At 39.3% G+C, this 14749-nt stretch overlaps 1 protein-coding gene across 5 annotated transcripts in view; it reads left to right on the forward strand.

The window, feature by feature from the left end:
* The window catches only part of AXDND1 (axonemal dynein light chain domain containing 1), a 259424-nt gene extending 246308 nt beyond the window's left edge, over window positions 1–13116 (forward strand). For all 5 annotated transcript variants that reach the window (XM_077157121.1, XM_077157125.1, XM_077157122.1 and 2 more), the window contains exons 23-26: window positions 4411–4515; window positions 8944–9032; window positions 9866–10125; window positions 12801–13116. In XM_077157121.1, coding sequence (XP_077013236.1) covers window positions 4411–4515; window positions 8944–9032; window positions 9866–10125; window positions 12801–12889 — 543 coding nt within the window. In that variant the 3' untranslated portion in view covers window positions 12890–13116. The remainder of the gene's footprint in view (window positions 1–4410; window positions 4516–8943; window positions 9033–9865; window positions 10126–12800) is intronic.
* The last annotated feature ends 1633 nt before the right edge of the window (window positions 13117–14749 follow it).

The raw sequence follows: 14749 nt of genomic DNA on the forward strand, positions 1-14749 counted from the left end.
AATCTGTTTACTTGTGATTGGTTTGTTGAGATTTTCTATTTCTTCCTGGGTCAGTGTAGCTTGTTTGTATGTTTCTGGGAAATTTGTCCATTTCATCTAAATTGTCTAGTTTGTTGGCATATAGTTGTTCATAGTATCTTCTTTTTATTTATTTCTTCAGGGTCTGTGGTAACACACCCCTTCTCATATCTTATTTTGTTTGTTTGCACCCTCTCTCTTTTTTTCTTTATCAGTCTTGCTAGTGGCCCATCAATTTTATTGATTTTCTCAAAGAACAAACTTTTGGTTTTATTGATTCTTTTTATTGTTCTTTTGTTCTCCCATTCATTTAACTCTGCTTAATCTTTGTTATTTCCTTTCTTCTATTTGCTTTGGGGTTAGTTTGCTGTTTTTTCTCAAGTTCCTCCAGGTGAGCAATTAAGTCCTTGATTTTTGCTCTTGGGTGGGGTTTTTGTTTGTTTTTATTTTTTTATTTTTACATGGGCAGACACCAGGAATTAAACCTGGATCACCAGCATGGCAGGTGAGAACTCTGCCTGCTGAGCCACCATGGCCTGCCCGCTTTTGTGTTTTTTAATATAGACATTTAGGGCACTAAATTTCCCTCTCAGCACAGCCTTTACCATATTCCATAAATTCTGGTAAGTTGTATTGTCATTTTCATTCGTCTCCAGATAGCCACTAAATTCTCTAGCAATTTCTTCTTTGGCTCACTGATTGTTTAAGAGTGTGTTATTTAATCTCCATATATTTGTGAAATGACTCATTCTTTGATGGTTATTGGTATCCATTTCATTCCATTGCTATCAGAGAAAGTGCTTTGAATAATTTTGGTGTTTTTAAATTTACAAAGACCTGTTTTGTGCCCCAGCATATGATCTATCCTTGATAATGTTCCATGAGCACTAGGGAAGAATGTATATCCTGGTGTTTTGGGGTGTGATGAACTATATATGTCTTTTATGTCTAATTCATTTATCAAGTTGTTTAACTTCTGTATTTCCTTGTTGATCTTTTCTGTCTGGTTGTTCTATCTATAGAGGAGAGTGGTGTACTGAATTTCCATAAATATTATTGTTGAAACATCTATTGTTCCCTTCAGTTTTGCCTTTGTCTATCTCATGTACTTTGGAGCTCCTTGATTAGGAGCATAAACATTTATGATTGTTATTTTTTCTTGGTGAATTGTCCCTCTAATTAATATATAGTGTCCTTCTCTGTCTCTTATGATGTCTTTACATTTAAAGTCTATTCTGTCCAATATTAATATAGCTACTCCTGCTTTCTTTTGGTTTCAACTTGCATGGAAAGTCTTTTTCCATCTTTTCATTTTCAATCTATTTCTATGTATCCTTGTGTCTAAGATGAGTCTCTTGTAAGCAGCATATAGCTAGATTATGTTTCCTAATCCATTCTGCTAATCTGTATCTTTTAATTGATAGTTTAGTTCATTAACATTCAAAATTATTACTAAAAAGGCATTTCTTGAATCCCCCATCTTCCCTTTTGGATTTTATTTGTCAGATCTATATACTCTTCAATTCTGTGCCCTCCTCCAGACCTCCCTATTCTTTTTTTTTTTTTCCAATGAACAGAACTCCCTTTAGTGTTTTTTTTTGTAGGGCTGTTCTCTTGTTGACAGATTCTTTCAGGATTTGTTTGTCTATGAAAATTTTAATCTCTCCCTCAACTTTGAAGGACAATTTGGCAGGGTACAGAATTCTTGGTTGGAAATCCTTCTCTTTCAGGATCTTACATATACCATACCACTGCCTTTTTGCCTCCATAATACTAGTTGAGTTGTCTGAATTCAATCTTATCTGGTTACCCTTGTATGTAGTAGATTGTTTAACTCTTGCTGCTTTCAGGATTTTCTGCTTCTTTTCAACATTTGACAGACTGATTAGTATGTGTCTTAGGGAAGTCCTACTTGAATTTATTCTATTTGGAGTTCATTGAGCTTCTCTTATTTGCATATTTATGTCCTTTATAAGGGTTGGGAAGTTTTCCCCCTTTATATCCTCAACTAATCTTCCTAGCTCTTCCTAATCTTCCTTTACTCTTCTCTTCTTCTGGGATACCAGTGATTCTTATATATGTGCACTTTGTTTTGTCCATCATTTCCCTGAGATGCAATTCAAATTTTTCTGACTTTTTTGCCATTTGCTGTTTTGAGTGTTCAAAATCAGTTGCCTGTCCTCTAGTTTGCTTATTCTTTCTTCTGCCTCTTCAAATCTGCTGTTGTGTTTCTCTAGTATTTTTTTATTTGGTCTACAGACTTTTTAATCTCAATTATAGCTGCTATTTTCTATTTATTCTTTCAAATTCCTCTTTATACTCTTCTAGTGTCTTCTTAATTTCCCTATGTCATTAGCCATCCCATTTATTTTATTTAGTAGAGTTATATGAACTTCTTTGATTAGTTGTTCAAATGTTTGCATCTCCTCTGGTGTTTTAATTTGGTTATTAGACTTGGCTACATGTGTCTGCATCATATGCTTATTGATCTTCTGTTGTCTTCAAGGCATGTAAATATCTTGATTGGTTTACTTTGGAAGTTGATTTCCATCAGTAGTCTAAAGCTTTGTATTTGTGGGATGGATGTGGAGTAGGATGTCATGTATGGGGCAGGGCACAACAGTGTGGTGCTGCATTGCAGCGCAGGTATAGGTGCAGGTTGGGGATGCTATGCTGGTGGCTGTGAGCATGAGCAACCAGCGGCAGGGAGGATGTGGCGGCGTGGGTGCACGGGTCTGGGGGGGCAGGTCCCTGGTGTGTTCTAGTATATGGTGCAGGGTCTTTTTGCACATGTGCAGGGCTTAGGGCAGTGGGTCACATTGCACCTGCATGGTCTGGGGGTGGATGTGGCCCAACTGTGCAGGTTAGCTCTTGCCCAGTGCTGGTGGGTGTGACTGGGGGCCATGTGCATGCGTGAATCTGGGAGTACTGTAAACTGGTGTACACATGCGCAGAGCTCAGAGCGGGTAGGGTAGGATTGCATGACTATATGGGCTAGGGACTGGTGCAACCTGTGTATGGAGGTAAGCATCTGCAGACTTTATGTGCTACCCACTGCCTTCAGGGGGCAGGGAGAAGGAGGTAGGGCTTGGGAGGGGCAGGGCGAGACCATCTGGCAGGAAAGGTTGATTTGCCTGGGGCAGGCATGTATGCACTTGGGGTGGGGGTGTAGGGTGGGTACACATGCCAGGAATATGTGGGGCAGGGGTGCCTGGAGTGCGGGACGTGGGGGCAGGTTATGGGGTTCAGGTGTGTGGGGTGTGTGGTGAGTCAGGGGTCATGGGGCTGCACTGGTGAGGGTAGCGCATTCAAGGGACATGGCCTGGCTTACTTCCTAGTCCCTGTCTCCCTGTCCGTGCATTCCTGAGGGCTCTGGGCTTCTGTGTCAGGATGTTTGCACCAGCTGGATAGTCTCTAGTTTTCTATTTCTCACTTCCTCAGCTTTTGTAACTAGGGCCTCTCTATGTGGTGCAGAAAACTCTCCCAGGTCACTTATATCCTGGAATCACCATGTCAGTCACCCTTCTATTCCTTCTCTAGTTGTTCCTTGGAGCAGGGGTGAACTCAACCTATCTTATTCCACCATCTTAAGGTTTTTATGGATTCCAGCAAAGGGAGATGAAGTCATTACAATTTCAAATAGCAAATCTAAGCAGAAAGAAAAACAGTTATCATTTCAAAAGTGCAACCTCAAAGGAAAGGAGGTAGAATCATCATTTCAATAGTAAGTATACACAGGGCTGATACTAGGCTAGAATAGCCATTATAATAGTGAGTGTAAGCAAGAAACATTTGCAAATGTAAAGGAGTGAACTTGGGGCTGGAACCAGTTAATGGCTGACACAAGTTCTTCTATTAACCCTTTGTCCCTACAAGTTACTTTTAGAAAAAGACCTGACAAAGGGAGTAATGGCTCTTAAAATCACAAAGGCACCAGATAAGGACTTTTACAATCATTTGTCAGATGTCAGGGCAGCTGAATTATAGTTCAGAGATTTCAGATATTTTTCTCTCTCTAATGTAACAAAAAAAAGAAAAAGAAGGAATGTTTATATAATGATTTAGTAGTCTTAATTATCCCTTAAATCCTAGCTTCTTGGTTACACTTTAGTGACAGTAATCAACTTGTACCATAATTGTTTATTTTGTTGTCTGTCTCTCCTACCATGCTGGGAATTTCTGAGATCTAGAATAAATCCTCTTTGTTTTTTCCACAATTACTTCCTCTTGTCCCCATTCATATACCCTAACCAATTTCTCACACAGCATCTGCTATGTGGGAGCCCTCAAAAATACTTGTTGAATAATTAAAGCAAGTGGTGCCAGGCAACTTGATAAGCCACTGTGTCCACACCAGACCACTAATGGATCCTTGGTGTTTCTGGACCCCAGGAACCTTCAACATCAATGGAGAAGGACAAAATCATACGAGTCATTGGAATAGATGAAAATGTTCATTCCAAACCTCTATTTGGAATGGATGAACTGTCTTCCTGGGTAAGTATTTGAAACCCAACTATATAGTTCAGAACTATTTAACATAATGTGAAAATGATATGGGTACAATAAATTTTAGTTCCTGCAAGTGGACCAGAGCTCATAAGTAATGTATTTAACAAATCTTTTTTTCTCCCACCATTATCCCATTTTCTCCCTTTAACTTTACAAAAACTTGTCCTTTACTTCTTTAGATCTTATTTTAAAATCAGTATTTCATTCTTAATTTAACCATCCCTTGGCCAAGATCTGATCAATTTTTTTACTGTATTCATTCAACAGATTTTAGTGAGGGCTGTGATAAGCACATACCTCTAAACACATCAATTGTTGGGAGATTGGAAACTGAGCTGAGATTTTAAGAGGTTGGCTATGAAAATTCAGCAGGAAAGCATATTTAAAATTTCTCCATAGAAAGTTCTAGGACCATGATAGACTTAAAGTCAGCTCTAGATTGTCATCTCTCTCAGTATAGGATGCCTTCCCCTTAGAAGTCTGTGGATGGCCTTCCTTGCATTAATCTCCTGAAATTGTATGCAATATTTTGTACGTCTCTTCATACTGTGCACTTTCTTGGATGTGTGTGTGTATGGAGGAGCGATCCATAGATTTCATTGTATTTCTCAACCCCCAAATTAAGAACCATTTAACTGCTAGGGCATGCGAACCATTTGTATAAGTAATAGTGAGTGTATATGTGTAGGGGTAGGGAATTGTGTCCACTAGAGTAGAGTTCTGGACCATCCACTATATCAAACTCTCCTTGGTTACTTAGGAGCTAAGGTATTATAAGAATTTGTGGAGATTGTACTAAAAGCAGGCACCCATGAAAAATGGCCTATCATGTCTGGTACTGTAACTGGTGCCTTGCTGGCAACAGTGCCAGCTGAGCTCTGTTTGAGGTTCAGGAGTTAAAATAAATGAGAGGGCCAGTAGGAATAAGTAGTAAAGTTTATTAAAGAAAGAGAGAAAGAGTACATGTTAAAGAAGTTAACAAGGGAGAAGCATGCACTGAGTGGAGTGGGTTAGTTTGTATGTTAGTAAGAGTTCTCTAGAGAAACAGAATCAATAGGAGAGATCCGTAAATATGAGATTTATAAAGATTTCTGATGCACATGGGAATGGAAGAGTCTAAAATCCACAAGGCAGGCTGTGAAGCTGGTGGTTCTTAATGAAGGGTCTGGGTGAACTCCACAGAAGAGGCTCGTTGGCTGAAAAGCAGTGAAAGGAAAGAGTTTCTCTGCTTCCTTAACACCCTTCAGCTGATCAGATTATCTCATTGTGGGAGACATGCCTTAGTTGACCACAGATGTAATCAGCCACAGATGCAATCAACTGACTGATGATTTAATCCACCAGCCTTCTGGTTTATCAACCAGCTACAAAATATCCTTGCAGCAATGGTCAGGTCCATACTTGCCTGATGAGACAACTGGGTATAATCACTTGGCCAAGTTGACACCAGAACTTAACCATCATAGCTTGTTTTATAGAAAGGTTTTACTGATAGCAGTTTTCCATAGTAACCTTTTATACACTAAAGGCTTACAAGGTTTGTGTTAACCAGGTGCTTACAAGGCTAGCATTGTAACTATTGATGCCTGTGGCCATCCCATCACATATCCAAAATTTGCCTTTGCACAGGTGTTTAGCAATATTTCCAACCCTAGGCTTTCTGTTATTAACTAAGAGTTTTCTTTGGGCCCATAATTTTATAAGCTTTATAGTTTTAGGAGGTTTCAGTGATTTGGGGAAGTTTCAGGGCTTTAGGGGAAATTTTTGTCCCATGAAGTTTGCCCCTTTGCATTACTTCCTTTAGAGCTAGATAAGAAACTAGGGACTTGTAATTGTTCATTAACTCTTTTAAGAGCTTGATAGGAAACCAGGGACCTGCAGTTGTCCATTAACTCTTTCAGCGCTGGATAGGAAACCAGGGACCTGCAGTTGTTCTATTTTATAGAACAACTTTAATACAGGTACAGCTTCCCAATATGCACTGTGCCTGATTCATTGGCAAACTGGGTGATCCCATTAAGCAGCCTTACTCAGCCTCTGCCCTATATGGGGGAAGGCTGCTCTGCTTACAGGTGTGACCCAATTTAATCAGTTCTAAGAACCTGTTGCTAAACACCCCCTGTGGCCCTTTCTGAGTTCAGACTCATTCCAACATTGCCCCTGTATGGCAAGCTAATTCAGTGACATTTCAGATGACTACTGGAGACATGGGATAACTAAATTGAACCAGCTGTCCCAGAGGCTGCCAAAATTGCTTAGAGCCTCTGCAGACCCTAAGCGCTGCCACTTGGCTGCCTAAATAGGGTTTTCTACTGCTCAGTACCCTAATAAACAAGACATTAGAAACACTTCTTTTCCACCTTCAACCATGGGACCTGCTGTCCATAAAGAGTTGCAAGTGTATGAAGAAGCTAGGGGGATTTTGTGAACTCCTTTGGAAGGATGATCAGGGGTTTATTTGGGGTATTAGCAGTATTTTCAACACAAGATTAAACATTCTGCCCTTCTGCCATTTGGGCTAAAGGAGACTTTAGAAGTCTGTGTTTTTCTCCCATAATACCATGTACCCTAGACATAGGTATTGGAGAGCAGTGACTAATTTGCTATTTTTATAACATCAACAGGAAGAGGCCTTTGGGAATGGGTGGTTCCAAAAAATATGTCCAAATCTGATAGGAACACTATGTCGGACTAGGAGTTCAGTGCTGAGAACTGGATCCCAAGGAACTAAACCTAGAGCTGCATCCTCCCTGAGGCAGTACCAAGCCAGTGTAAGAAGTCAAACCCCAGGAAGACCAACACCAAAAGACCAAAGACAGAACTGGACTCAGACAGAGACTAGCTTAAAACTGCAACAGACAGGTATAAGCAAGGAGGGTCCAATGCAATTGCTTCCCAGAGTCATGCATTATCCATGTCTGTCTCTATCATGCAGTAAGTAGAAAGAGCATAAAAGTTAGAGTAAGTTTGGGAGTGTGAGGCGAGGGCCCAAAGCAGTTACTGTTGTTAGCTTTGAGGCATCTGCATCAGTATATAGTTGTGTATGGGTGTTTGCCACCTGGCATACATAGAGGATGCTGTAAGGCTAAAGCCCCAATATGTAGCATTTCAGGCCATGGGAATTTCCTATTGAGGAGTTAAATGGACCACAAAGCATTAATCTAAACTTGCCACTATCAAAACAAAGAAATGATTTCCTTGAACATCATAATGTTTATATATCTGTTGAATAAATGAGGAGTCATAAGGCTCAACTTTACAGAGTTCACAGTACATAACCTTGGCTTACCTTAGATCCCACCTATAGTTATAATTGTGTGGAATACCAGTTCTAGGGCCATCTGCTCTGAAAATCTCTTTTGGATTCAAAGAACAAATAAGTCAGCAGGTGCTGTTCAGATACAGCCTTGTCACATGCTGTTGGCTCAGGTTAGACAACTCTAGCATTTACGTCCCAAACCAACTACCCAAGATAGGAACAGCAAAACCGAAAGGGGAAACTAGGTGATTAGAAATATAAGAAAGGAGAGAGCAAAAGAGGAACAGTACAAGTGAAAGGTTCACAATTTATTTTCTGTTTTTCTTTTAGAGAAAGATAAGGTAGCATGATAGGGAGGGTGTGATTAAGGATGAGGAGGCATAATTAGGGTTTTGCTTTAGCTCACCAGATTATTCTGTGATTATGGCAGACTGATTACCTTCTTAAATCTCCCTTCCAATGTATCATATGGATTTACCTTTTACTTGCCTCTGGTTGGGAAATATGAACAAATGACATTTTAAAAATACACAGTCCTGGTAAAATATCATAATATTCATAAAAATGTGCTTATAATTTCTGCTCTCAAAATTTCTTCTCTCACCTTCCTCTTATTTTGTTTTCAGTAATATATCTGAGTAAAAATAAATAAAAGAGTTTTTTTTTCAGATTTTTACTCCATGGCAAGATTCATGCCTTTAACTGGTAGTTATTAAATTAATAAGGAATTTAGATTAAAGATATTGGATTTAATTGTTACATGCTCAGTGAAGTAAATTATTAAGTCGAATGTAGTTAATTTCCTTGACCTTAAATTTGATTTATTAGAGAAACATGTTTACCCTTATCTTTATTCTTAAGCCTTTTCTTCTTTTGGTTGTTATTGTTTTTCCTGCTGCTTCTTTACAACTCATTTAAATTTGATTAAATTTATGTCTGCTTGTAGGATGAATAATTTGGGAACTGATGTACTATTTGGCCTCAGGCAATCATTATTCTTTTGTGGTATTAAGGGTGTGCTTAATCATCTACCAGGTAAATATGGGCTTTAGAAAAAAGATATTCTGAAAGGCCTGCCCCAGAACAGTCTGAAGAAGTCGAGTATTAACTGCTGGGACTCTCAGTTCATTCATATCACATATTTCCTTTGTCAGAGAGAATCAGTTAATCAAGATCCAGTGGGCCAAAAGAATAAATATCTTGAAGCAATGGCTATAATCGAACATATGCAGCAGAAGTTAATGTGAGTATGAGGTATTACAATGGTAACAGGATGAAGATTAGTAGCCTGTAGGCTTGGCTGGGAAATTCACACTTCCTGGTTTCCCTTTGACTCTTCTGATTCCTTCATCCTCACTAGTGGGATGAGTAACCCAAATCTTTGCTTAAAGCAGTGAACTACACTAATCTAGTAGGAACATTCATCCTTGCCCACAGTAGAGGTAGAGGGAGTCAAGGTGTGTGTGTGAGTATGGTGGTGGTGGTGGGTAAGTAAGGAGTGATCCATTTCTTCTAGGAGATGATTTAGGGAAATAAATAGCACTGGGAGAGTATACTGAGCACAGGCCAGAAGATTAGGAAGGGCGATATGGTTAAGTTGGCTGAAGATGCAAAAGAAGAACACAGACATATAACATGTTCTCTAGTAATTAAGAGGCACATCTCGAACTGGTTTTCTTGATTCTAAAATTTTGTTTTAAAGGTGTTGGAAAAGGGATACTATTGGATTTAGTTTGTTGATAACATCAATTAAGAGAAGCCAAAATTAATTCCTGAAAAAGGGGGTCCTGGCTATTGAAGGAGAATACCAGATATCCAAAACTCAGATTTCACTTAGAAATGATAATATGTTGTATTCATAAATCACAGCGTAACTGCAACTCTGACGTTAGAAACTAGAGTCGCTCCTAGGACCCCAGTTCTTGGCTGATCTTGATGCTGTTGCTTCCTTTATCTGTACCCTTCAGATGTGTTCATCGAATCTCACTGCCTTATTTAGACACTGAATTTCTATGGTAAAGATACATTTTCAATCCTTTCCATTTTATTCTGTTTTTCTGGACTTTGCTACATCAGGGAAGTTGAAAATAGAGCCAGACAGGCAGAAGAGAAGTTTGAAGATGCAAATGAGAAACTTCATTATACCTTAATAAAAAATAAGGAACTGGAGAAAGAACTAGAGGAATTATTCATGAAGTCTACAAGGAAAGATGCTGAAGGAGGAAGAGAAGAAGAAAATGATGAAAAAGAAGAAAGAGATGAAAGGGAAGAAAAAGAAGAGGAAGAGGAAGAAGAAGTCAGGCCAATAGCAAGTACCTCAAAATCTCTCAAGAAAGGTGAGGCTTTCTCTTTTTGCTTTATTTAGGTTGTGTTTATGAAAGAAAACTTGGTGGAACCACAAATATTTTTAAAGAACATCAATATCTTTAGTGATGATCTACTAGTTTATCCTCTCATAGGAATGCACTTACATTTAAGTTTATAGCTATCTTATTCAGACAAGTCACCCAAAGGACAATCAAGTGACTAACCATTATGGAATAATAAACTAACACAAAATACAATTTTTACCTCTAAAAGCTGGCAAAGATTTTTAACAAATGGAAGAACACTATGCTGGCCAGAATTGGCTAAGTAAGTACTTATATAGACAATAATTGTAGGTGGACAAACAGATACAACCCTTATAGAAAATAATTTCAGAATATGTATGAATATGCATTAAAATACACATATACTTTGGCTCAATATTTTCACTCTTGAGAGTTTAGTCTAAGAAAGTAATCCTATGTACAGAAAAAAAACCCTTATACATCATTGTATGTAAGAGAAAACAATAAAAGCAAGCTACCTGTCCAATCATGAAGGAAGGTTAAATAAATTATGCTATATCAACACACTTGAATGTTATCCAACTATTAAAATCATGTTTATAAAGAGTTTGTAGTGACATAAGGAATTTTTGAGTTAAAATAGCAAGTGCAGGAAGCAGGATATGACACAATTTTTTAAAGTCTAGGGAAAATATCACAGATAAATATGCCTAAATATTGACAGAGATTGTCTCTGGGTAATGAAGGTTTATGGGGAATTTTGTCTTTGTTCTATTTTTTTGGTATTTATTGAATTTTAGATGATAGAAATAATCTACTTTCCTTGCTCTACAGGAAAAGAAATTTAACTCATTTCCTTCTGTCTAATTAGTGCTGCAATCTGCCCTCAAGCAGTGCTCAGTATATTCAATATTGAAGACTATTTAAAAATTTTTAGTTTCTTCTTCAATCTTCATCTGTTCCCAGGAAAACCCTAGAACATAAGGGAGAGTACTGGGAAGATATCTACTTTCTATTTTCCTCTGTAACCCCTATCTCCACCTACCTCCAAGAAAAATCAGCAAAGTTATTGCAGCCCCCATACCAGGTGTTGGTGAATCAACACTGCTTCGAGGAAGACTCGGAGCTCATTTTCTCCGTTCTGTCTAGTCTGAACTGATGAAAATGCTATTTATTCCACGTGTGTCAACTATTTAGTTCTGAGTTTGAATATGTGAGATAATTTTTATGAATTATTTTTCTTTCATCCACTCACATTCAGTATGAAATTTTATCCTGATAATTTGAAAACTAGACATTTTCAAGATCACAGAAAAAATGTAAATCATACAAAACCCTCTATGTGGTTACCTCAATATGGAATGAGGGGCCTTACTTTTGTCCATTACTATAAGGATCTTGGAGATAAGGTTAAATCCAGAATTGAGAAGCTTTAATAATTTAAGGTAGAAGATAACTATATATAGTTAGTCCTCAACCTACAAAAAACAACCTGTATCAGCAAAAAGTCTCCCTTCCCCCTTCTTCCTGATATCCCACCGGAATCATGCCAGTGGACTCAGAAGTGGAGGGTGAGAAGCCTTGCAAAGCTTCGGGGAGCTGGCTCCTAAGCAAGGCAGTCCTCACGCTTCGTGGGAGACCTGAACAAATTTCTTCTGAAATCCTGTAATTTAGATGTTTCTTAGGGTTAGCAGACACCTTTTTAAAAATACGGACACCTCTGAGCCATCAGTTGCTGCCACATTCATATGCATTATTTTTTTCCTGAGAGTTGCACAATGAAGGAATGGAAAGTTATATTACAGTAAAGGAAGGAGCCTTGTGAAATCTAAGTTAGAGCGGCTGCTAGAGTAAAGGAGATATATTTATTTTTGTTTTAATGTCAAGATTTTAAATATTTAGCAAATCGTGCTCTAAGCTATGATTAGAGAAAGAAATTGAGAGGGGAGTTTACAGAGATGAATATGTCTATAGGACCTACAGTTCAGTTTGGGGAGGATACACTAAAAGCAATTCAAGGGTGTGGGTAAATGTGAGGCGATGCGGGATGGAGGAGGCGGCCAGTCTGAAGGATTCGAATTGGGAAGCTTGCTGAGACGCAGCAGCCTCTTTAAAAACACACACTGTGAGAGCGAGCTTGATGGCTGGAGACTCCCTGCACTCAAACCTGCGGGTGGGTAAAGTTTGTGCAGGGCCTGTATGCAGGAGGGTAGAGAGAGGGACCAGTAGACAGAAGGAATGCAGGAATGGATATGGGAGAAGTCTGAAGACTAACTTTACTTGGATATTTTTTCTTGGGAAATGTTCCCTCTTTCTCTTGTTCTGTCCTGTATCACAGCCCCCTGCTTCTGGGGCAACTAACTAACCGCATTTAACCTTTGGGAAAATGTATTTTGAATCACATTAACTAACTTAGAGTCAAAGTTTTGACACATAGTCTGTGTGTAGATTTGGGGGCCAGGGTAGGGGCGTTTACTTGGAACAAAATGGAATTTTAAAAATGCTTTGTAGGGTGGTTCCACTGTGGCTCAGTGGCAGAATTCTCACCTGCCATCCCGGAGACTCGCGTTAGATTCCCGGTGCCTGCCGGATGAAAAAGAATGCTTTGTAAAGTTAAAAGCCCTCAGTAAATATAAGGTATTATTGCTACAATACTCATTGTTTTGTTTTGTTCCCAGAGGTATCACGCAAGGAAGGTACTCCCACCGCTAGATCTAAAATCCGGAATAAAGCCAATAACAAGATGAAATCAAAGCAGCATCAGTAATGAACCGCAGTTCACAATGGCTACCTCCACTGAACACTGCCTCTGATATCTCTGTGCTATAGAGCCAACTATGTGGCTCATTCAAGGGACTTCCTCTGCAACAGCCAACAGAAAAGCCACAACAATACAAACCCAAGGGGAGTGTTTCTTTAAAAGTCACAGTAATTGCTGCAGAGAGTCAGTGCATTAGCTTACTGCCCAGAATAAAAGTAGCTTGTGGAAAAGTTTGCTAACTTCTTCAGTTGATTTTCTAGTAGAGATCTGTGTAAAGTGTCATTTTCTATAAAGAAATTTGAAGACTTTGAACTCTGCAGAGAAGAGTGGCAAATAAGAAGTGTTATTTTTCCAATTTATAAGCAAAACTCCTGATATCACTCCCAGGTTTCTGCAACATTTTCAGTTTTCTCAAAGCATTTTATGATTCATCTAATCATCATAATAATCATACAAAGTAGGTAGGGCAGATCTTGTTATCCTTATTGCTCAGAAGATGGAACAGGCCCAGAATGGTGATGAGAATTCCTGAGCCCCCAGCTTACTACAATGACGTCTAAGTGGTTTGACAACGGCAAAGTGCCCAGGGCTATAGCACAGTTTCTTTTACCAAAGATTCACCCAGTATCCCCTTTTAAAATTTTTTACTTTTTTAATTTTTTGCTTTTATTGACTCATTTGTTTTTCTGTTCCTGACCCTGGACCCATCCATGCATTAGAGATTGATTAACTTGTAAAAATAAGTTGGAAATGGCAAATGGATGTTCTGAGCAGACACTTAATGAAGGATTACTTCCTAGTTCATTGCTCATGGCTCACTTGAATTTGCTCTTATTTCTTTGGCCACATATTCCTGTGCTGAGATCTCTATATCTGCTTTGGCTTTGGTGTTCCTTTGAATTTGTCCCTGGAATTTTAGACCTTTGCCTGCTCCTTCAGCTTCTGAAACTCCCTGAGTCCACACCCCAGTCTTATTAAGCCCAATGCCTGGCAGGTCTGCCTCAGCCACCATCAAAGTATATGCAGATGGGTTTCAGCACTGCCTAGGATCTACTGAGGCTAAATGGATGGAGTATAGTCGATCCCATTCTTCTCCTGTAGAAGGAAAAAACATGAAATTCTTCAGTTGGCTGTCTGCAATGACCCAACTAACAGTCAAAGCTGAAGCTATTGCTTCTGCTTACAGTTACCACCTATTGGGGCATAGCCAGCCCTGTCCCTCTCTTCCCAAAGCTGCTGTGCTATGGGAGACCAGCCCCTCTGTGCTCAGATATCCAGACAAAGATGTGGCCTCACTGCCAGAAAACTGCCTTGTCCTGCCAGTAATGAGGAAACTGCTTGGGCATCATCTTACACCTCCTTTCTGCCCAGTTCCTAATCTTAATAGAGATGTGTTTCATGTCTCTCTGGAGTGGATCATGGTAATGTGTCAAGGTCTCTACCGTAATATGCTTAGGGACCTTAGAAGCTTGGCTAGGAAGCCTATCATCCACGAGGCCTGGCTCTTCACCACACCCAGACCTGCTCCATGTGCGCAGGCACTATGCCGTTCTCATGGAGAGATCCAGCAGGCCACTTAATTGGGCCTACTGACTTGACCATGGTGAGATCACTGTCTCCTGCTTCCTAGCCCACATTGACTGGGCTTGCCTTTTGTTCTTGGCCTTTCCTAGATGGAGATCAGTGGCCCAGATATTACCTGGGAAACTTCCACCTTACATTTAACTTCCCAAGACCAGTGAAAATTCTTTTTGCCAGTCATAAAGCAACAAAGCACCATCTTCCTATGCCCATTTCTAGAATCCCGAGTAAATGTGCCACCTACCTGTGAATATTTTCCCACTGGCAGCAAAAGAATTTCTCTAA

This window comes from Tamandua tetradactyla, chromosome 4 (assembly GCF_023851605.1).
Source record: "Tamandua tetradactyla isolate mTamTet1 chromosome 4, mTamTet1.pri, whole genome shotgun sequence".
NCBI lineage: Eukaryota > Metazoa > Chordata > Mammalia > Pilosa > Myrmecophagidae > Tamandua > Tamandua tetradactyla.